Raw genomic sequence first — 22766 nt, 5'->3', positions numbered from 1 at the left:
GTAGGGTTGTCTGGGGGTAGGTGTGTCCCGGGTGTAGGCGTTTCCCCGGTTAGTGGTGTCCGGGAGGTAGGCGTGTCCCGGGGGTGGGCCTGTCCTGGGGATAGGAGTGTCCCGGGGGGTAGGAGTGTCGGGGGGAGGTAGGCATGTCCTGGGGGTAGGAGTGTCAGGGTGGGGTAGGGGTGTCCCAGGGGTAGGCGTGTCCTGGGGGTAGGCGTGTCCTGGGGGTAGGCGTGTCTGGGGGTAGGCGTGTCCTGGGGTTAGGCGTGTCCTGGGGTTAGGCGTGTTGGGGTGGGGTAGGGGTGTCCCAGGGGTAGGTGTGTCCTGGGGGTAGGCGTGTCCTGGGGGTAGGCGTGTCCGGGGGGTAGGCGTGCCTGGGGGGTAGGTGTGCCTGGGGGGTAGGCGTGTCCTGGGGGTAGGCATGTCCAGGGGGTAGGCGTGTCCGGGGGGTAGGCGTGTCTGGGGTAGGCGTGTCTGGGGGTAGGCGTGTCCTGGGGGTAGGGGTGTCCTGGGGGTAGGCGTGTCTGGGGGGATAGGTGTGTCCTGGGGGTAGGCGTGTCCTAGGGGTAGGAGTGTCCTGGGGGTAGGGGTGTCCTGGGGGTAGGCATGTCTGGGGGTAGGGGTGTCCTGGGGGTAGGCATGTCCTGGGGGTAGGCGTGTCCTGGGGGTAGGCATGTCTGGGGGTAGGGGTGTCCTGGGGGTAGGCATGTCTGGGGGAAGGGGTGTCCTGGGGGTAGGGGTGTCCTGGGGGTAGGGGTGTCAGGGCGGGGGTAGGGGTGTCCCGGGGCAGGCGTGTCCTGGGGGTGGGTGGGTCCCAGGGGTAGAGGTGTCCCAGGGGTAGGGGTGTCCCGGGGATAGGGATACGCTTTGCTTTTTCCATAGAGATGCCCCGTTCGTTTTGTGGGAAGTGTAGTCCATGCTGATGGAGGAATCCGTGGCCTTCTATGCTGCAGCAATGTGGCTCCGTGCTGAGCTTCCGAATAACTGGACTAACCGTGCTGCTACTGGTGCTTTAAGTCAGAAGAACCAAAGAGACAGGCACACCGGGGCAAAGGGCCTCACGTCACACACGTCCATGCAGCGTGGTCCCAGGACCCGTGGGTGTGGGGAAATTAATCGAGAATTACCTTTCAGGAAAAGAAACCCAGTTAAGGTAAGTCGGAACTGTTGCTAGCATAAGTAACACAGTCGTAGTACCCGTTTCGCCCGCTTACTGGGAAGTGGCCCTCCCTGTCCACCCTGCTGTATGGAAGAGAAGGCCAGCTCGCGTAAGCAGGGCGCAGCTGGATTCAAACAGGGTAGACTCGGTCTCCATCCGCAAATCAAACCCCTCCGTGAGAATCAGAAAGTGAGTCTATTTACAAACTGATTATAGATTAAAACACACAAACACAAAATCCACAAGCATCATAAACAAAAGCCGGCAGTGCCTTGCTTCACTTTCCTGTTACAGAGAGACCCAAAAGTTGAAAAGAAAAAGCCATAGAAAGCACTGAGGGGACACTGAGCCAACTCTGCTCTTTAAAACAGCACCAGCAGGTTTCATTTTTGCTATAAAAGTGACGTGTGCACAGCTTCATGAATCCAAACACTGTTAAAGGCGGCGTGTGGGGAAAGCTGCTTCCAACCACCCAGATAACACAGCCACGGTCGCCTAAGCCTCCTCCCAGGAGCCTCCTCCACACACACACCCCGGGCTGTGCGCCTGTGTGAGACACACCTGCACATGTGAGATAACAAGGCCACGCTCTCCTCCCAGGAGCCTCCTCCACACACACACCCTGGCTGTGCACCTGTACGTGAGACACACCTGCACATGTGAGATAACAAGGCCACGCTCCCCTCCCAGGAGCCTCCTCCACACACACACCCTGGCTGTGCGCCTGTGTGAGACACACCTGCACATGTGAGATAACAAGGCCACGCTCTCCTCCCAGGAGCCTCCTCCACACACACACCCTGGCTGTGCACCTGTACGTGAGACACACCTGCATATGTGAGATAACAAGGCCACGCTCTCCTCCCAGGAGCCTCCTCCACACACACACCCCGGGCTGTGCGCCTGTGTGAGACACACCTGCACATGTGAGATAACAAGGCCACGCTCTCCTCCCAGGAGCCTCCTCCACACACACACCCTGGCTGTGCACCTGTACGTGAGACACACCTGCACATGTGAGATAACAAGGCCACGCTCCCCTCTCAGGAGCCTCCTCCACACACACACCCTGCTGTGCGCCTGTGTGAGACACACCTGCACATGTGAGATAACAAGGCCACGCTCTCCTCCCAGGAGCCTCCTCCACACACACACCCTGGCTGTGCACCTGTACGTGAGACACACCTGCATATGTGAGATAACAAGGCCACGCTCTCCTCCCAGGAGCCTCCTCCACACACACCCCGGCTGTGCGCCTGTGTGAGACACACCTGCACATGTGAGATAACAAGGCCACGCTCCCCTCCCAGGAGCCTCCTCCACACACACACCCTGGCTGTGCGCCTGTACGTGAGACACACCTGCATGTGCATGCTATGCCACACACACGACTTCTTTCCCCAAACAGGAAGCATGGTATATGTCATGGTTTGCTTTTGGCTGTTTTCATTAAACTAGGTTTTAAAATATTATTCTGTATCATCATATATAGACCAATCTCCACCTTTTTAACTGCTGCCTAGTATTCCATTGTACTCCTGTGCCATAATTCAAATACCCCGTGGATGTGGCTCTCAGTGGTTTCCATCATGTGAGTGGCATTTGCAGACACCTGCTCTTATGGCGACTTCCACTGTTGCTCCCCAGCTCTTTTGAAAAGGACTTAGTCTCTGCCTACAGCGCAGCGATGCCGTATTTCATTCTAGGATGCATTTATGGATTTAATTTTTCTGAAATTGTGGTGCATCTTATATTTTATGGTGTCCATAGTTTAAGTGATGGAGTTTTTATTTTTCTTTCTCCAAGACATTCTTATGAAATAAGATGTGGCCAGGTGCAGTGGCTCAGGCCTGTAATCCGAGCACTTTGGGAGGCCGAGGCGGGAGGATCACTTGAACTCAGGAATTTGAGACCAGCCTGGGCAACATGGCAAAACCCCATCTCTACAAAAAAAAAAAAATACAAAAATTAGCTGGGTGTGGTGTTGGCGCCTGTAGTCCCAGCTCCTTGGGAGACTAGGTGGGAGGATTGCCAGAGCCTGAGAGGTTGAGGTTGCCGTGAGTCGAGATTACATCACTGCACTCCAGACTGGGTAACACAGTAAGACCCTGAAAAAAAAAAAGAAAGAAAGAAAAAAGAAAGGGAGGGAGGGAGGGAAGAAGGAAGGAAGAAGGGAGGGAAGGAAGGAAAAGAAGGAAGGGAAGGGAAGGAAGGGGAAGGGGAAGAAAGGAAGAAAGGAAGGAAGGGAGGGAAGGAAGGAAGGAAAAGAGGGCACATTTGAAAACCTCTTAGGCCCAGCAAGGTGTAGCTCCCCAGGGGTTCTTCTCTGGGAGAATCAGCATTGCACATCCCTGTGGATCCACATCTCTTGCAAGACATCAGGCACCAGGAAGGGGCAGGCAGGAGGATGAGCGCCTCTCACTCCCAGATGGCAGACAAGGATGCTTCACAGGCAGGTGGGGTCCAGAATATGCCCGTTCTCAGCCTGAAGCTATTGGCAGACACCTTTCTCTCAGGCCCACAGATGTGAGGTCTGAAGCCAGGACTTGGGATGGAGAGTTCCAATCATGGCTGAGAAAGGACATGTGTGTCCTCACAAACACACCACACAGAAGTCACATGCTAGGAACATGTGCCATGTGGGAATATGAGCATGTCAGTAACACACACATGTTTAGACTTCAGGCTGATTTAGATGAATCTGTTTTCCCAAACTCTTTGATTAGAGATTTTGCATTTATATTCAAAATTATTGCATCCAGTGTTTTCATATCTGAAAGCCATGGCAGAGCTGTCCTTCCTTTCCCATGTTGGAGGAAGTGGATCCAGGGAGGCTCCGTGACTTGAGTGGGCAGGGCAGCTGCTCAGGGTGCCCAGCCGAGGAAGTGGCGAAGCCCAGCCCCCGTCAGACCGAGAACGATGCTGCTGCAGGCTCCCAACGGCCAGCCCTGCGGCAGGTGGCATTTGAATGTTATTTCCCCTATCTATTCCATGCTCCCCTAGAAGCCGGACCCTTTTTACTACCCCCATTTTGTAGACAAGGAAACTAAGATTCAGGGGGTTTGAGTATTTCTCCCAGAGCTGCAGTTCGTGAGCACAGAGTAGCTTTTAAACGCGATGCATCCGAAAACCACACTCAAGTCTTCTCCCCTTCCCCTAATTCTGGGAGACCTCACCACCACCACAGCCCTCAGCAAACCCTGGTGATTGCATAACCTCAGGCCCAAGCTTCCAGAAGCCAATGCCACCTGTTTTGGCTGTGGGTATAAAAATTAATAAAATATCAGCTGATAAAATTGGTAATACCCAAATTGATGTTCCATCCAAACATCTGTGCTTTAAAAACTCCATCATTGAAATTCATTCCAAAGGTCCCATTAGGTTGGAAATAACTCTAGAGTCTCAGTGCAGGCACTGCCGTTCCCCTGGGTAAAATCCCTGGTGTGTAAATGCATTTCCAGTTAACACACAGCAGCTCCCCTGGGTAAAATCCCTCATGTGTAAACGCATTTCCAGTTAACACACAGAAGCTCCCCTGGTTAAAATCTCTGGTGTGTAAATGCATTTCCAGTTAACACACAGAAACTCCCCTGGTTAAAATCCCTGGTGTGTAAATGCATTTCCAGTTAACACACAGAAATAAGTTATCAGCTCACTTAGCCGGTTGCGGGAAAAGCATTCACATGAGGTCTCAAAGAACAGCCTGAGACCGTCTCGGGATTCGTGTGCCACACCCCGAGCAGTGGCTGCTGGTCAGCAAACAAGGGCTTAGACAGACAAAGGCAGGGACCGCGCCTGATCTGGGGCAGATAGACAAAGGCAGGGACCGCGCCTGATCTGGGGCACTCTGTGTCTGGCACCACACACATCGAGAACGTTCGGTCTGGTGGCCACAGGGGCAGTTCCCAGGGTCTGAACCATCGTGTGGCCCTGTGGGCAGCATCTCCCTGCCTTCCCCACCCTCCTTGTACCCTGAGAAGGGCGATCGCCCAGGACCCCCCACTCTGGCTCTCCCTTGGGCAAGAGAGGCTGCACGACCTGGGGCCCTGGTGGTGCCAGTGGGGACCATGACCAGCCTGCAGATTGGGGGGACAGCCTTGTCTTGTCCCACACACCAGGAAACCGGAGAGCACAGAGTCCCCAGGGCCCTGCCAGTGGGGTGCTGGTGCATCCCAGGGTTCTGCAAAGCATCGCCTCTCCCAGCACCCATCTGTGCTGTCAGGGTCCTTGAACAACACCTGTCATGACGTGGCTTTGCTGTCTCCCTCTCCTATCTTAACGGTTCATTTTTAAGTTTGTTTCAAACAAAACTGGCTCGGACAACTCCCACGCCCCTTCGCCCAGCATCAGCAGCCGTTAATATTTTCCCTCGTCTCTCACTGCACACACACGTGCATTTGCATGCACGCACTCCCACATATGAGCACGCACACACAATTGTTTCTGAACCATTTGAGAATAACCTGCCGACCCTGTATCCTCTCACCATAAATATTTCAGATGAAATTCCTCAGAAAAGACAGGCTCTTCTGTAACCACTGTTTGCTTATTCAAAATCGGAATTTAACCTTCAATAATGCTATTATCCAACATAACAGCATCCTGTTGCAATATAAGATACTATATTGTGTTTTTATTATGTGTTAGAAATTGTGCCTACTGTTTCATCAGTTTCCTTTATAATCTATATATTTGTAGCACAAATTCGTGACAGAAGCTCACTAACCCAATACCCTGCATGTCCCACAGGTACTGAGGGGCCCAAGGCAGTTGCTGTAATTAGGCGGCAGGCAAGCGTCCCTGGAACCCTCTGCTGACTTACTCATGTCTCAGGCCTGGAAGAGCATCCAGCGCTTATGGCTTCAGTCAGCCTGGGATGGACAGTGACCCCATTATCAGTCACAGCCGGCCAGCTAGACACTCCTTCGTTGATCACTACCAGTTTACTAGACGCCCCTTTGTGGGTCCCAGCTAAGTCAGTCACATAAAAGATCTTACGTAGGTCACAAAAAGATGTTCAGGTCAAGGCCTTGGGGTATCCTAGCCCAAAAGGCCACATCAATCATTAGCCAGATTTATTTCCAGGAAATACAGATACTCAGGTTCTCCAGCTGATTCATCAGTACAGTCTGAACTATTCCCCACCTAGTTACAAAAAATCAACAGGGAGCAGTTAACAAACACTTGTTCTCGGCTTTACTAGATGGACAGTGACCGTTGCAATGATGCTCAGAAGCTGCTGGGGAGGGGATTGGCCAGATCAGCTCCGCCGCCGCCTGAGGGCCGCTCTCGGCCACCCCACAGGATCCCAGCCGGGCCCTTGGCCTTCCAGGGTTTTTAGAAAGTACTCATCCCTTGGGGTTAGATTTTCTTTTTCATAAATCTAATATTAGATTCTTTAGTAATCTCTTTTCAGCCTTTTGTCTAAGATCAAGTATAAATTTATTTGTAAAATGTTAGGAGCCTCAACTTAAAGGGATCTGTGTTATTTAAAACCAATTTAAAAAAAACTACTAAGAAGGTGAGCTTGCTTCTCTCTCTTTTTTTTTTTTTTTTTTGAGATGGAGTCACACTCTGTCACCCAGGCTGGAGTGAAGTGGCACAATCTCAGCTCACTGCAACCTCTGCTTCCCGGTTTCAAGTGATTCTCCTGCCTTAGCCTCCTGAGTAGCTGGGACTACAGGTGCACACCACTGCGCCCAGCTAATTTTTGTTATTTTTAGTAGAGACACGGTTTCACCATGTTGGCCAGACTGGCCTCAAACTCCTGACCTCGTGATCTGCCTGCCTCGGCCTCCCAAAGTACTGAGATTACAGGCGTGAGCCACCGCACCCAGCCCTTCTCTTTTTATAACACTAATTCAGTGGACCCTGCCTGGTCGCCTGGAGCCGGCCACTGAGCCCACGCCTGGCTGGCCTCTGCGCAGAACGCTTCCCGTCATCAGTAGAGCAGTTGGGCCATGGAGGCCACTTATTCGAGGCCTTTGGTTAAACCCTTTCCAGGTCCACACTCTGCTTGGGGACCACATTGCGGGCAGGCGTCTCTCACCCTGCCCGGCCCGGACACTGGCAGGTCCGCGTCTCCAGAAGGGCTCTCGTCCCTCTAGGCTGACCAGCAAGAACCCCAGGAGCCCAAAGGTGCAGCCCCAGTGTCTCTGTCCATGAGCTGTGGAAGGGGCTCTGCCACTGCAGCTGCTAAACGGCCCCTCCCCTCTCCTCGCCTGCCCCAGGGGGTTGCTGGGCGCTGGCTACCTAGGGAGGTGTCACCCTCCCTGACCTTCATGGCTTCAGGGTAAAAGGGGCACAGAACAAGCAGCCATAAAAACAGAAGAGGCTGAGCTGGGCATGGTGGCTCATGCCTGTAATCCCAGCACTTTGGGAGGCTGAGGGGCATGGATCACGAGGTCAGGAGTTCGAAACCAGCCTGGCCAACATGGTGAAACCTCATCTCTAAAAAAATACAAAAATTAGCTGGGTGTGGTGGCGGGCCCCTGTAATCCCAGCTACTTGGGAGGCTGTGGCAGAAGAATGGCTTAAACCCGGGAGGCGGAGCTTGCAGTGAGCCGAGATCACGCCACTGCACTCCAGCCTGGGTGACAGAGAGAGACTCCATCTAAAAAAAACAACAATAACAACAAAAAAGAAGACCCCGCTCAGCGCACTCATGGAGATGTGCAGAGGCACGTGGCCCTGCCCCTGGGAGAGGAGCATTGGCACCACAGCGACATGAGCAATTCCACAGGCACGGAGGGAGCCACAGCCAGGTTATGTCCCCCCAGACAGGCCCATAGTGCCCTGAGAGCATATCGGGGAGGCCGGGACTGAGCTGCAGAGGGGAGAGAAGCCGGGGACTGAGCCACAGAGGGCAGGGAGGCCAGGAGCGAGTCGCAGAGGGCAGGGAGGCCGGGGGCAGAGGGCAGGGAGGGTGGGGGCCAAGCTGCCAAGGGGAGGAAGGGTGGGCGGCCCCAGGCTCATCGCAGAGGGGCAGGAAATGGCAGTGCAGGCCTCTGGTGTTGATGGAGGCCCAGGACATGTTTTCTAAGTGCTGTTGGCCAAGGGCATCCAAGTGTCCCCGTCAGAAGCATGTGGGGGCTGGTGCAGGGATGTGTGTGACATGGCTGAGGCTGGTCCGTGTTCTGAGCAGGCTCCTGGAACAGCCGGACAGTTGCAGGCCCAGCTGCCACATGAAACCAGCCCTGCCCTTCTCTGAGAGGAGGAAACCGAGGCTGAGGGTGCTCCCTGACCGAGGGCTCTCCGAGCAGGGCCAGGCTCAGGTGAGCCCAGCACAGCCACTGACCAGGCAGAACAGTGACCTCCAGGCCCTGCTGGCCAGAAGGTCCCCAGCAAAGAACCTGCCAACGGGCGCTGCTGTCCATGTCAAGGTGGGCCCGGGTGTGTCTCCTGCGCTGTGATGGCCTCTAGTCTCACTGTATTTTCAAACGACTTCTCTGGCTGGCCAGAGCCACCAACAACTAAATTAGGAAAGCCGGGCACCCTGCTGTTTATATTGGCCCCTGGGAGGAAGACATTCCATTCCCTGTGGGTTCTGCAGCTCGTCCAAGTGCTGACGGGACACCGAGGGAGGCCTGGTCTCGCCCCGCACTGCTGGGTGGGCAGCGGTCACACAGGGCAGCCCAGACTTGGCCAGCGCAGCTCTGACCAGGGGCCTTTGCAGGAGGCTTTGAGGGGCGGGGCTGACGGCCCAAGGGGCAGCGCTGGCTCCGGCGCATGAGGACGTGTTCACTCAGCAGCAAGGTGTGCAGCAGGGGTGGGAAAGGGCGGGGGGCCCACCTTCGCAGCAAGCGAAGCCCCCGATCACAGCGCGCCTCGGGAGACGCACAGAGCCCCGCTCGGGAGTCGCTGAAAGTCCTGGGCCCCCCTCTCAGTCCATGCTGTTCCCCTTTGTGGGGACGCAGAGGTCTGTGCAGGTCACCGTGGGGCTCACAGAGCTAGGCCTCTGGGAAAGGCTTCCTGAGGTGGGGGCATCTGAGCCGGGTTGTGAAGGATGAATAGGAGCTCGTCAGGGAGGCAGCGAGGCTGTTCCAGGCTGAAGGGCACAGCAAGGTTGGGCGTGGAGTGGGAAAGCAGGGTGGGGGCTGGAGCTGGCAGAAAAGTGGGTGGCGAGGAGAGAAACAGGGCTGTGCAGTGGGTGAACTGAGCCTCCGTGGGGCACTGCTGGTGGTGGGTGAACCGAGCTCTGCAGGGCACTGTTGGTGGTGGGTGAACTGAGCCTCTGCGGGGCACTGTTGGCAGTGGGTGAACCAAGTCTCCACGGGGGCTGTTCACCGCCCACGGGTCTGCTGCCAGCCTGCCCGGCTGTGCCCAGCACTGCTCTGGACTCGGGAAAGTAGAGATCAGAACCAACACGGGTCCCGCCCACAGAGGGGCTCTGCTCTAGTGGGGAGCTGGGCAAAAACAGAGGTGACTTGTTTAAAAGTGCACTCGGATCTTAGAAAATTATAGTGCTGTGGACCGGGCGTGGTGGCCCACGCCTGTAATCCCAGCACTTTGGGAGGCCGAGGCGGGCGGATTACAAGGTCAGGAGATCGAGACCATCCTGGCTAACACGTGAAACCCCGTCTCTACTAAAAAATACAAAAAATTAGCTGGGCGTGGTGGCGGGCGTCTGTAGTCCCAGCTACTTGGGAGGCTGAGGCAGGAGAATGGTGGGAACCCGGGAGGCGGAGCTTGCAGTGAGCCGAGATCGTGTCACTGCACTCCAGCCTGGGAGACGGAGCGAGACTCCATCCCAGGAAAAAAAAAAAAAAAGAAAATTACAGTGCTGTGACAGTAGTCACCTGGGACGTGCCAGCAGCAGCAGCACACACTGAGCCGGGGGCTCCCAGAATCCCCCAACCAGTGAAGCCCAGAGCACAGAACACGCTGACCCAGGAGTAGACCCCGGAAGAAGGAACCACCCGCAGGTTCAAGGAACCCAAAGACAGCAGCACCTCTGGGGCTACCACGAGGGGCGGGGACCAGAGAGGGTGAGCGCAATAGTGGGTGGTGGGCGCAGGACCTTGTGATGAGAAGGGGCAGCCCAGAGGGACGGCAGGACAGCAGGGAGCAAGGGAGTGGCCAGGCCAGACCCAGGGAGGAACTTGGTTAATGATGATTGCAAAACACAAAGGCTCTGTGAAGGGGGCTGTGGAATCCCCTCTCGCTCCCGCCCAGGGGTGTCATCCTGAACCGCGGACGCCTCCGACAGCCACAGGCCCATGGCTGAGGCCACCTCAGCAAGGCGGGGCTCACCCCAAAGAGGACTTTCTAGCTCTGGCCGAATCCCCTAATCCTCAGTCGATAAACCCAGAAGAGTATCCTGATCTCTGTGAGTAAAAATGTGTCTCAGATGATCACGCTGCAGGGTGAAAGCTGGCTGTGACAGCTGAAGAGCTGGACCGGGTGGCCAAGTACGTCCTCCACGCTCACCTCTGGTTGCTGGCCAGGTCTTGATGGCACCCTGACCTCATAACTGGTTACAGACTTAGATGTGCCGTGGAAGAGCTAAACTGGATTTTGAGCTACTATGACTCATAAGGAGGACATGCAGCAAGTCCAGCCTATGAGGATCCACTGACACGGCCCCACGACCCGGAACAGGCGCTCAGCCTCGACACGGGGCTCCGAGTGTGGGGAGTGGTCCCGTCACCAAGCTGCCCACCACCTGAGGCCACGGCAATGGGAATTTAGAAATCAGCGTGGAGCTCCATCACTCTCTTCGTCCAAACTCGCCTCCTAACAAGCAAGGAGGATGAGCTGGTTTAATTCCAGCTCTGTTTTCATCTTTCTATTTGGACGGTGGGGCTCAGAAGCCATCAGCGAGGGATGTGGGAAGGGGTGGATTGACGTCACACATGGCTGAGCCTGGTGGCCTTTATTCAGATGATCAGAATGTCCCCACAGCAAACAGTCAGCATGGCTGGTTCAGTCATCTGAATGACTCACCTGCAAAGTCATTAAGACGACTGAAACGCCCAGAGAGCGGGGACAAAACCTGTGACAGGCTCTGTGGACAACGGCCTGAGAAGTTCAGCCTCCTCGGGTGAAGGGAGCGCAGCTGTCCACGGGTGGCCGAGTCATAGCAGAGGGAACGTGCCCAGAGACGCCCAGCGGAAGGCAGGTAGGGCCTCTGACCCTGTGATGGCTGGGAGTGCAGCCTTCAGAGGGAGCACGATGCCCCCAGGCTGGTCCCCCAACCCCGAGGTCAGCCTGCTTCTCTGCCCTCCCCATCCCCACGGCGCAGTTGAGGATGTGCCTGTCCACTCTGGGTTCAGGGGCGTGTGGCCGGCCTCTGGCTGGGGCAGTTCTGGGGCCGCCCAGGATCACTTTACCAGCCATGGGGACACAGCAGCTCCTTCCTGGGTGGGCTCCGATGACTCAGAACAAGGGCGTGCCTGGCAGCAGGACGCACAGCTGTTCCTTGGATTAGTTTATTTTTACAGTCGTCCTAGCTCGCAGCACACTATGGCCTTGCAGCAGGTTCCGAGTTTAGTTTTCGTGTAAATGTCTCATCCTCGGCAGGTTTGGAAGGAGCGCCGTCTGCCTCAGTGGTTCCGAGTGGGGTCCCCGGACCAACAGCCTCGGAATCACCAGGGACTCGTTAAAATGCAGATTCCCAGGCCCCTCCCCAGACCGTGGATCAGAGGCATTGGTGGTGTGGCCCCAAAATCCGGATCTCAGCAAGGCCTCTTGATCCACTGATGCCCACCGGGATTTGGGGGCGAACAGCACACTCTGCATAAACTCACTGAACCAGGCGAGGGAAGCGTCTCGGGGAGGTGGGAGAAGCGGAGTCCTGTGTTCCATCTGCCACCCTGCCACTCCTCCGTGTGGGGTCCGTCCTGGCCCTGGGTCATCGAGTGCCCATGGCAACATGGCAACGTGGTCATATGGTCAGCTGCTGTCACCGCTTCCATCAGGGCTGCTTGGCAACAGCTTTTAACAAGGAAATCCGTCCATGGCTTCAAAAACAGAGCTCTGTCTTTTGGAAAAATGCAGACAAACACAAAAAGAGAAGTATGTTCACGCATGTCCTTCTGGTCTGTTTTCAGCCTGTCCTGTTCAGCTTCTTCTTTTTTTTTTTTTTTTTTTTTGAGACGGAGTCTCGCTCTGTCACCCAGGCTGGAGTGCAGTGGCGCAATCTCAGCTCACTGCAAGCTCCGCCTCCCAGGTTCGCGCCATTCTCCTGCCTCGGCCTCCCAAGTAGCTGGGACTACAGGCACCGGCCACCATGCCTGGCTAATTTTTTTTTGTATTTTTAGTAGAGACGGGGTTTCACCTTGTTAGCCAGGATGGTCTCGATCTCCTGACCTCGTGATCTGCCAGCCTCGGCCTCCCAAATCACGCTGGGATTACAGGTGTGAGCCACTGCGCCCAGCCTCAGCTTCTTAAAATCAATCGGGTTAGAGTGAGCTTTTCACTTGGCGCCACATCACCAGCCGCGTCCAGCTGCCGACTCTTCTCCCACAAACGTGGACATGCCGTTGTGCAGCCGCCCTGGAGTTCGACATCGAGGATGCTCTAGATTTTTCAACATGAAAAGCAGCACTGTGAAGGCAACTTTTCCTGTAATACTCGAGTCTTTGTTCCTCATCCCTGATGATTTCCTTAGAATGAATGACTAACAGGTGTGACAGCTAAGATTCTGGGTGCGTCTACACAAAATTACCATCTGGGGAGGTCAGAGATGGCTCCACCCCCTGCCACAGATGGGGAGACCTTCCAGCTTTGCTCCTGTGGTCACAGCTGCTCAGAAGCAGAACATCGGACCCAGGCTCAGAAAACACCATCAAATCACAAAGACCCTGTCTCTCCAGCCAGGACCCATTTTGTCCCATCTCTTTGAAAGCTGGGCTGGTGGGAAGGAATCCCTGGTGGACCTGCAGAAAAACATCTCACTGGGAAAGGGCGGCAGCCCCCAGCCTCAGTGGCTCCTCTGAGCCATTTTGAAAGGCGTTCCAGAGACCCAGCCAAGTGATCCCAGCCCTCCTCCCTCCTCTCTGCAGCCCCCTCTTTCCTTCCTCTCTGCAACCCCCTCCTCCCCTCTTTTCAGTAGCCCCGTCTTTCCCTCCTCTCTGCAGCCCCTCCTCCCTTCCTCTCTGCAGCCCTCTCCTCCCTTCCTCTCTGCAGCCCTCTCCTCCCCTCCTCTCTGCAACCCCTTCCTCCCCTCCTCTCTGTAGCCCCTCCTCCCCTCTCTGCAGCCTCCTCCTCCCCTCCTCTCTGCAGCCCCCTTCTCCCCCGCTCCTGGGGGGCGCTGCCCACTGCAGTGCTGGTTCCTGCCCAGGAGCTTGTGAGGAAACTCTTTCCACCTTCTCTGCCCACCCCAAGCCTGAGCGGTTTACTGAATCTTCAGAATCTCTGCTGTAGGGACCCAGGTCCCCAGGATCATGGCAGAATTTAACTATGCTGTTAATTTTATCTTCCATACTTCAAGGTAGAGACATACACAGGCCACACAGAGAATAGACACTTCTTTATACATTCTTTTTTACCTACTGTACAAGCAAAGTATGTTCGTTAAAAATTTTTTTTAATATGTTGCATATGCAAAGCGGTTTTCCAAACGCTTTCACAAAACTGTTCAACGTCAACTCCTCAATGCCCTTAGGAGGAGCATGTGTCAGAAGTTCCTGCCATTTAACAGGAAACAGTGACCCAGAAAAGCTTTCGCATCCCTGACAACCCCGAATTAACAGCAGGGACAGCCCAGAAGCCACAGCTCCTGGCTCCTAATCTCTTTTTCTCCCTACCAGACTTTTGGGGCCCCTGAAAAGGTGGGATTGCCCCGTGACAAATATTCTATAGAGGCATCTTGGAAAAAAATGATGATGAAGTAAGTGATGATTCCTTTTTTTTCTGCAGCCGGAAGAGCAGCAAGACCTGCAGTGACGTCATGTCTGTGGACGCCCAAACCCTAAAGAAGAAGATGGGCAAGCTGGCCTGTGACCCGGCCGCCCACTCCATCCTCAGCAGCCTGCTGCTCTATGTCACGGGCCACGCAGACCGGCCCCTGGGGACAGAGGCCGGGGAGAGCAGGCCCAGCCACCAGCCCCAGACCCAGGAGGCCACCCAGCGGCCCACGCGCTTCCAGCTCCTGCAGGCCAAGTTCCTGGGCACTGGCCGGGAGCGCTACCTCAAGAGGACCCGGGAGGTGGGCCGGCTGATCTCCAAGGACAAGCAGGGGCTGGGTGGGGGCCTCGTGGGTGCCACCATCAACAAGCTCCTGGAGAAGACCAAGGAGCCGGCCCCAAAGCCCTGCCTCATCGAGAAGCCCCGCTGGGGCCACCCGGCTGGGAAGAGCACCGTGAAAAACGTCCTGAAGATATTCTTGGCCGCCGAGGAGAAGGAAGCGAAGGAGAAAGAAGTGCGCGAGAAGCCCCCTGCAGAGCGGCCCAAAGCCGCCAGGGGCCTCTTGCCGAAGATCATGGGCAAGAGCTCGGTGCTGTCCAAGCTGCGGGAGAAGTTCGAGCAGAACAGCTGCCTGTGCTCCGAGGCCAGTGCGCTGAGGCTGCACACGCAGGAGCGGAAGAAGAGGAACCTGCAGAGGAAGAGGATGCACCGGCCAGAGGTACGCGTGCTGCACACGGTCACCATGGCCAGCACCTGCGTCAAGATACCCCCTGTCCGCTTTCTAGCCTGCACGGCCGAGCCCCTACCGGCCCTCAGCATCGCCACCATCGTCTGTGGCCCCAGGAGCTGGCTGTCCCACTGCACCAAAATCAGCCACTCGGAGGCAAGGCGTCCACCCAAAGGAGAAGCCAGCGTGCGCCCTAGTGCCAGGGAGACGGGGCCCAGTGGGAACAAAGCAGTGGGAAAGGGGCCTTTGGAGGAGGAGCCCCAAAGACAGCCAAGGCCCTCGAAGCCCGTGACACCCCAGGTGATGGCTCGGAGGGACGGCCATGCTGTCCCCTCGCTGGCCCCCTCTTGTGCTCCCTGCACAGGTGGAGTCCTTCCTGGCCTTGTGCCTGCATCATCCCCACTGGGACCGGCCAGCCCATGGGGCACCAGATCAGCCAGAGGTGACGGGACGGCAGACCCCACCGCAGAGAGCACCGCAGGAGGTGTCCAGGAGGTGAGGGGAGCCAGACTCACGTGGTCTCCTGGGCCCCCAGGTGAGAGTGCAGGGGACGGCCCTGAAATCACCATGACTGTTTGCAGTTCAGAGGATGAAAGGGAAGATGCAGGCTTCCCAGACCCAGGGAGAGACCCCCTCTTTGCCACCCAGAAGTATTTCCCAGAACAGAAGGTGCCGGAGCACATCCCACCCCTGAACGCTCAATCGGTCCAGGCTGCTCGGAGAACACAGCCTGCCACGGAGCCTCCACAGATAACTGTCCAAATCCCAGTTGTCCATGAAATGCCAGCCCCTCCCACCAGGCTGCAAAATACGTCAAGTGGTGAAAACAAACCTTCTTGTATTTTCGGAGGAGAGAATGTGGTTGAAAGTGCACACACAGAATTTCCCACCATGACTGAGAACAGAAGGGGTCACCGAGCCCCAGTGGAACTGAGCAAGCTTTCAGGGATGCAGGCAGGACTCGGGGCCTCTTCACTGCAGGGGCCACGGGCAGCTCCACATCCTGCAGCAGCAAGAGGGGCTGTGGGTGCTGACCACAGTGTCCCAGAGACACTTCTGACACACAGACTCCAGACAGATCCTGCTGGCAGGAAGGAAAACAAAGGCAGCTTTGAGAATTCACACGGTCCCAGGAATCCTGACGATATTTCAGGAGAGAGGACCTCTGAGCTCAGAGATGAGAAGCATCCGTTGCCGGAATCTAATGAAATATCAACGCAGAACAAGGGCTCTGCAACAAATTATCCTGCAGCCTCACAAAACCTTCCGAGGGGAAACACCAGCCATGCCTCCAGCAGCCAGCAGGTGCCGTCCCCCACCGGGAGAAAGCCAACAGGAGCCCCCATGTCGCTGGCGGCATCATCCAAGGGGCATACGGGGCCTGAGGGTGTCACCCCGATGGGCACGACTGTGCCCGGCGCGCTGGAGGAATGCAGAAGGCCGCCGCTGATAGAGTCTTCTCAGCCCCTGAAGGCTGCCGACGAAATCACCAGCCATGATGTTCGCGAGAACCCACTGTCCTCATTAAATGAACAACCCAAACCAGGTATGAAAGCCTGTGGGGCGATGGCAGCTGCAGGGAGCGTTGGGAGCCGCACCACACCTGCACCAGTGCCAGGCAGCACCCAGAGCCCTGGAGACCGCACAGCAGGAGAGCCAGAGACGTGGGGCCAGGGGGGAAGCAGAGCCGTGTCCGAAAGCCATCCCAGAGGAGAGGCTCTCCCTCAAGACCCTCATAGCCACGGCCTCCTGGCCCCCGGGGGATCCTCAGAGCCCAAGAGTGGAGCAGCAGGGAGGAGCCTCCTGAGAGGCGTGGCCCTCGCCCGGCACCCAGAGGCGCCCCGATTACACATTTCAAACACGTTGGCAGCCAGCAGACATACGGCAGCTGTGGGAGGCAGAAAGGATGTGGCTGTGGAAGGAAACCTTTTGGGTTTCAGCACAAAGTCTGGCATTCCTGCTTCTGATCATCCTACGCCACAGGCAAGGAGCGTGGCAGAGTCCCCCAGCTATGGCCCTGGACTCCCGCCGTCGCCTCCTGAGAACCCACAGGCAAAGGGCAGGGAGGGCATCAGGTCTCCCTGTGGGGCGGAGCCTGACCATCTGCTTCCCGCGGTTCCTCCCGCGGAGGTGGACATGGGGTGGGTAGGTGGCACCCACCAGCGGGACCCTCCCCATCTACAGGCACACCTGCCCCCTACTGCTGGTGACACACAGGCAAAGCTCCGGGCCAGTGTCCCCGAGCCTAGGACACAGGCAGGTGAATCCCAGGAGCGTCCCCTGACACAGGCGGACCTGGGGAGGCAACAGAGTCACCAGGCACAGGAGGAGACCCCCCAGCCCGGGGGTGCGGGGAAGAGGGTGGCACCGTTGGGCCCAAAGGTTGTGCTGAACCCAGCAAAAGAGCCTCAGACACGGTGGGCACAGGATCTGGCCGGGGACAAAGGGATGGCCATTGGGGTTGGGGGCGCCTGCCAGTGCAGTGACCAAGGTCAGCAGCATCTACAGGGACCCTGGGAGGAGCAGGGGAGGAGCACGGCGTGGGGAGAGGGCACCAGGGCTGCCAAGAACCCAGCTGTGCCTCCAGGGGACCCCAAGGGGCTGGGAAGCCCGGCGGCCCAGGGACAGGCCCCGAAACAGGTTCAGAAATGGGCCCAGGGACAGGTTCAGGGACACGCTCAAGAACAGGCCCAGTGGCAGGCCCAGATAGAGGCCCAGGGGCAGGCACAGGGGCAGGCTCAGGGCGGGACCCAGGGACAGGTTCAGAGACAGGCCCCGAAACAGGTTCAGAAATGGGCCCAGGGACAGGTTCAGGGACACGCTCAAGAACAGGCCCAGTGGCAGACCCAGATAGAGGCCCAGAGACGGGCTCAGGAACAGACCCAGAAAGGGGCTCAGGAACGGGCTAGGGGCAGACCCAGATAGAGGCCCAGGGGCAGGCACAGGGGCAGGCTCAGGGCGGACCCAGGGACAGGTTCAGGGACAGGCCCAGAAATGGGCTCAGGGGCAGATTCAGGGACACGCCCAGAAACAAGGACAGGTTCAGAAATGGGCCCAGGAAGAGGCTCAGGGACAGGCCCAGTGGCAGACCCAGTGGCAGACCCAGTGGCAGACCCAGATAAAGGCCCAGAAACGGGCTCAGGAACAGACCCAGAAAGGGGCTCAGGAACGGGCTCAGGGGCAGACGCAGATAGAGGCCCAGGGTCAGGCCCAGATAGAGGCTCAGGGTCAGGCCAGATAGAGGAGGGTCAGGAGATAGGGCTCAGGGTCAGGCCAGATAGAGGCTCAGGGTCAGGCCCAGATAGAGGCTCAGGGTCAGGCCCAGATAGAGGCTCAGGGTCAGGCCCAGAAAGGGGCTCAGGAACGGGCTCAGGGTCAGACCCAGACAGAGGCTCCGGGTCAGATTCAGACAGAGGCTCAGGGTCAGGTTCAGAAACGGGCTCAGGAACAGACCCAGAAAGGAGCTCAGGAACAGGCTCAGGGTCAGGTTCAGACAGAGGCTCAGGGTCAGGTTCAGACAGAGGCTCAGGGTCAGGCCCAGAAAGGGGCTCAGGAACGGGCTCAGGGTCAGACCCAGACAGAGGCTCAGGGTCAGGTTCAGACAGAGGCTCAGGGTCAGGTTCAGAAATGGGCTCAGGAACAGACCCAGAAAGGAGCTCAGGAACGGGCTCAGGGTCAGGCCCAGATAGAGGCTCAGGGTCAGGCCCAGACAGAGGCTCAGGGTCAGGTTCAGAAACGGGCTCAGGAACAGACCCAGAAAGGAGCTCAGGAATGGGCTCAGGGTCAGGTTCAGACAGAGGCTCAGGGTCAGGTTCAGACAGAGGCTCAGGGTCAGGCCCAGAAAGGGGCTCAGGAACGGGCTCGGGATCAGGGTCGGGAACAGGCGTTGACAAGTGGGATGGCGCCTCGGGCCTGGGAGCAGCCCATTAGTGGCACAGCTGAGGGAGTGGATGCTGCTGGCAGGAGTGGGGGGTCCAGAAGCCCAGCCCCCAGGGATGGTGGACAGTCGGGGGGCAGTGGCCTGGGGGAGCCCAGCGCCGGGCACCCACCGCCAGGAAGCCGCCCCTTCAAGGGCAAGAGTGTTGCCACCTCTCCCCTGGGGCTGGGAAAGAGCCCAGCTGAACCCACGCCCGAGTCTGGGGGCTGCGGGACTCCCCAGGCCCCGGCCCAGGAGGGGCCCCCAGACCACCCTGGGGCTGAGAGGGCCCCGCAGGACAGGATGCAGGCATCGGAGCCTGAGTGTCGTGGGAGGTCCAGGCGCCTGGCCAAGTACAAAGCCCAGAGCTTCCGTGACCAGAGGGCCTTCGATTTGTCCTTCAGACCAATGAGTGTCAGGGCCAGCGACACGTCTGAGCTCCCAAAGTGAGGCCCTGAGTCCACACCGTGGCTCACCCAGCACTGTGACATTCGCCCATCGAGGGACTTCAGGCATTTTCCTGCCTCCAAATGCGTCTTGGAGCATCCCCTACAGAGACGCCTGTTTCCATAATTTTCTTTCCCTTCTTCACAAGCTGACCTTGGGAGGATTGAGCTACATGTGGGTCGGGTCCCTGTCACCCTACAGAGCCAAGAGGCCATGGGGGTGGGAGGTGCGGGCCTGTGGCCTCACCAGCCCCTCGGGATTCTTTGTGTCTTCACTCGAGGGCGCCGGCTCACCCCTCTCTCACACAGCCTGCAGCGTGGAGCTCACACCTCCCATGTGGCACGGTGTGTGCGTCCCCTTGGATCTGCAGGATGCTGGCACTTTGGGACACCTCCCCAGCTCTCATAGGGCCACCTCCCACTGCTCCCTGCCCACACCCCGCCATGCCCTGCTCTGACGTGGCCGCATGGCACCCACCATCATGGGCCCAAAGTGATGCACACCGCCCCACCCTCATGTCTCGAAAGAAAGGGCAGAGCTTCCTCCAGCCTCAGACGCCCAGGTGGGTGCCGGGTGCTGTGTGGCTGCTGGGCCATGTGGTGGTCACCAGAGGGTGTGGGGGCGCTGGGATCCCAGGCCGGAACCAGCTCATCTGGAGGAAGAGGCCTCAGGAAATGCCCACGTTAAGTTCTGAGAAAGGGACAGTGCGGAGCCCTGGGAAGCCAGGATCCCAAGGAAGCTTCGTCTGGAAACTGGGTGCTGGGAGAATGAACGGGAGCCCGCCCGCCCTTCCCTGCAGTCCCTGCGGGTGGCGCCACTGGTGCCGGTGACCTGAGAGCCTCGCTCTCTGTCCTCCATCCTCCCGAACAGCGTAGAAGTGTTTCCTGCCCTGGCCTGAGGCGGCCCACGATTCCGGCCTTGTTCAGGTACTGAGGTAGTGCGTTTTCAGGCTGGAGTATTTGAATGCTGTCTAGAGGCACAAGAAGGAAATCAAAGCCACCTGTGGTCACATTGCCTCGAGATGGTTTTTGTTGCTACTCTGGACTATTTTTTAGGCTCTTCCTCCATGCATCTATTTTAAAGCACATTCTTCCCCATGATGGAGCCATGCACCTCCGTGTCGCGATCCATCATCCCAGGCCACTCGGTGGCCTCTGAAACCCTGACCCGTGAGGCCACATGGCTGCCTGAGTGGCCCCGGAGCAGCTGGATTTTTAGCGTGAACTGATGCAGCCTGTCGCTCTACGGCCCTGCACCCTCGTTTTTGGTGGTGCCCTCCCTGTGGAAAGTTAATTCCTGCTTTTTGAAGGTGTCTTGGCATCTTCTGCCTTTGCTACTGAGCAGTTTCCTGAAACAGCCCTACGCGTTCGCAAAGGCGCTTTGATGTCTGCTGCGAGCACCTCTGTTTTCTGACTCGATGTTCCTTTAGAGGAAGGCGTTTTCCAGTGTCGGGTCTGAGAGGGCGTTTAGCAGGCGCGTCCTACCCATGGCGAGGCTGGGGTCTCCCCTACTAGGGAAGGCCCACCCTGGCAGACACCAGTGGCTTTGGCTCTGCAGCGCCAAGGAGGCGGCATGACGTCATGCTCCAGGGAGCATACAGGTTTCCTTCCAGTCGAACAATTAACTTCAGATCCAGCAGGTTTGACCCACCCTCACCTGCTAGGACATGCGAGTGCTGCTGTCTGGAAGCAGGGCCGGGCTCTGCTGAGCTCTGAGGGGCCGGTCCCCACAGCTCCCCTCACAGGGCACCCGGAGCCTCCTCTATAAATCAGGGGTCCATGCTCCCAGCCCACTTTGAGGGGTTTCTGCTTGGTGTGTGGGTTCTACGTGCGAGTTGCTGTGTGTGGAGGCTCCTGAGTGCCAGGTGCCCCTCGCGTGTGTGGGTCCCGGGGCAGCCCAGCTGCACACAGGACGGTCCGGGGGTCTGGGTGGGGGCAGAGTTGAGCATGGCGTGTACTTGGCCACAGAAGTCTTGCTGTGATGCCGCTGGACCCCCGCTAGGAGGACAGGGTCCCCTCTCTCACGAAGCACATGGGCCTCCAGAGTCCCTGCCCCTGCAGTCCTGGGAGCCTGCAATTGGGGCTGAAGTTGGCCTCTGGGAGCCACCCAACCGGAGAGGCCCATGAGAGAGGAGCTCAGGGGTCCAGCAGAGGCTGACAGAGTGGCCTCTTTGTCCTGCTGGCGGCCCCTGCTCATGCCTGGGGCGTCCTCCCTGGAGCTGGGGGAGCTCAGGGACCCCCAGGTTTGTGTGGCTACCCTTGCCACTCTAGGCACAGTGGTGCAGCCCTCACTCTTTACCTATTTGGAATTTGAGGCAATGAGTGGCAAGAACGTGATGACGGACACAGGAGGTAAAAATATGTTCACTGGCTGTTCCCTTTAGAAATAAGAAGTGGTGGGACTTGCGTTGCTATTTTTAAATAGACCAGAGAGTGCACTGGAGAAGGCATTGAGTGGTTTTATTTTAAGTGGTGGAAAAAATGATGAGAATCTCCTCCAGATGACAGCTCTGGAAGTGTCATGCCTGAACCCCTCTCACAGTCTGGCGGGCACAGAGTCTGTGAGCGGCCAGGAGGCCACCTGCTCGACTGTCCTGTCCTCTCAGTGTGCCAGATGCAGCCCAGCGTGACACTGCCCTCAGCTCAAAATCACCACAGCTACTCTGTGTGCAGGAAAAAACTGCCAGTGAATTCATGAGGATTTGAGAGCGGTCCGTACATTCACACTAAGCTGAGACAGGGCAGGTTAGAAGATAGCGCGGGGAAATATTCACACTGCAGATACGGGCATCACTTCAACATGGCTAAGGCCCACATCCTCCCGGGGTGAAATAACTATAGCAGAAGAATGGTGCGCTAACCACCCCCGCGGGCATTTTAAATAAAACCCAAAGTTTTTGTTTTGTTTTGTTTTTTAAAAAAAAAAAAAGAAAGAAGCTGGGCGCGGTGGCTCACGCCTGTAATCCCAGCATTTTGGGAGGCCGAGGCAGGCAGATCACAAGGTCAGGAGATCAAGACCATCCTGGCTAACACAGTGAAACCCCGTCTCTACTAAAAATACAAAAATTAGCCAGGCGTGGTGGTGGGCACCTGTAGTCCCAGCTACTCGGGAGCCTGAGGCAGGAGAATGGCGTGAACCCAGGAGGTGGAGCTTGCGGTGAGCCGAGATTGCGCCACTGCACTCCAGCCTGGGTGACAGAGCAAGACTCTGTCAAAAAAAAAAAAAAAAAAAGAAAACAGGATATTTATTTTAGCTTCTTAGTTAACATCATTAATTTTGTGTATTTGAGCAACTCGTTGACTGCCTCCTCCCTGCAGTTTTTTACGGTTCCTCCGGCTGTTGACAGGCCCGCTGTGAGCCGCAGGTCTGTGGGTGCAAGTGACAACAGCCGGCTGGGAGGCGGTGCACTCAGGCGGCGGGAAGGTCCCGAGACGGCTACGAGAATGTGGCTACGAGAATGTTCAGGACACTCGCTCAGGGAGGGTCGTTGTCTAGGATTTTACAAGCTCAGCACCACCTCCTTATTCTGTTCTCAGGGTATCTCTGCTGTTGGAGTTATGGTCTTTCGGTTATGTATTAGGCTACAGCTATTTATTAAATTTTTTCTTGTTCGTATTCTTCTTTGTATATAAACAACCCTAAAATGGGTTAGTCAGAAAAAATTACTAAAT

The 22766-nt window shown here is 57.0% G+C and overlaps 1 protein-coding gene across 1 annotated transcript; it reads left to right on the top strand.

Moving 5' to 3' along the window:
• Positions 1 to 13902: 13902 nt before the first annotated feature.
• Positions 13903 to 22023, top strand: LOC105739791. Its single transcript, XM_030813729.1, has 4 exons — positions 13903 to 17636; positions 17701 to 17904; positions 18064 to 18219; positions 18268 to 22023. Exons 1-4 carry the CDS (start codon positions 14049 to 14051, stop codon positions 19096 to 19098), a joined length of 4779 nt encoding a protein of 1592 aa, XP_030669589.1. The 5' UTR covers positions 13903 to 14048; the 3' UTR covers positions 19099 to 22023.
• The last annotated feature ends 743 nt before the right edge of the window (positions 22024 to 22766 follow it).

The sequence above is a fragment of the Nomascus leucogenys genome, chromosome 5 (genome assembly GCF_006542625.1).
Source record: "Nomascus leucogenys isolate Asia chromosome 5, Asia_NLE_v1, whole genome shotgun sequence".
NCBI classification, from domain to species: domain Eukaryota; kingdom Metazoa; phylum Chordata; class Mammalia; order Primates; family Hylobatidae; genus Nomascus; species Nomascus leucogenys.
Note: the sequence above shows the minus strand (reverse complement) of the source record. Positions and strands in the feature narration are given on the sequence as shown.

Coding starts and splice junctions, on each gene's coding strand:
- LOC105739791 (XM_030813729.1), top strand. CDS start 14,049: ATGTCTGTGGACGCCCAAACCCTAAAGAAGAAGATGGGCAAGCTGGCC. Junction 17,637..17,700: donor AGAAAGGGGCTCAGGAACGG/GCTAGGGGCAGA, acceptor GGGCGGACCCAG/GGACAGGTTCAGGGACAGGC. Junction 17,905..18,063: donor AGAAAGGGGCTCAGGAACGG/GCTCAGGGGCAG, acceptor GCCCAGATAGAG/GCTCAGGGTCAGGCCCAGAA.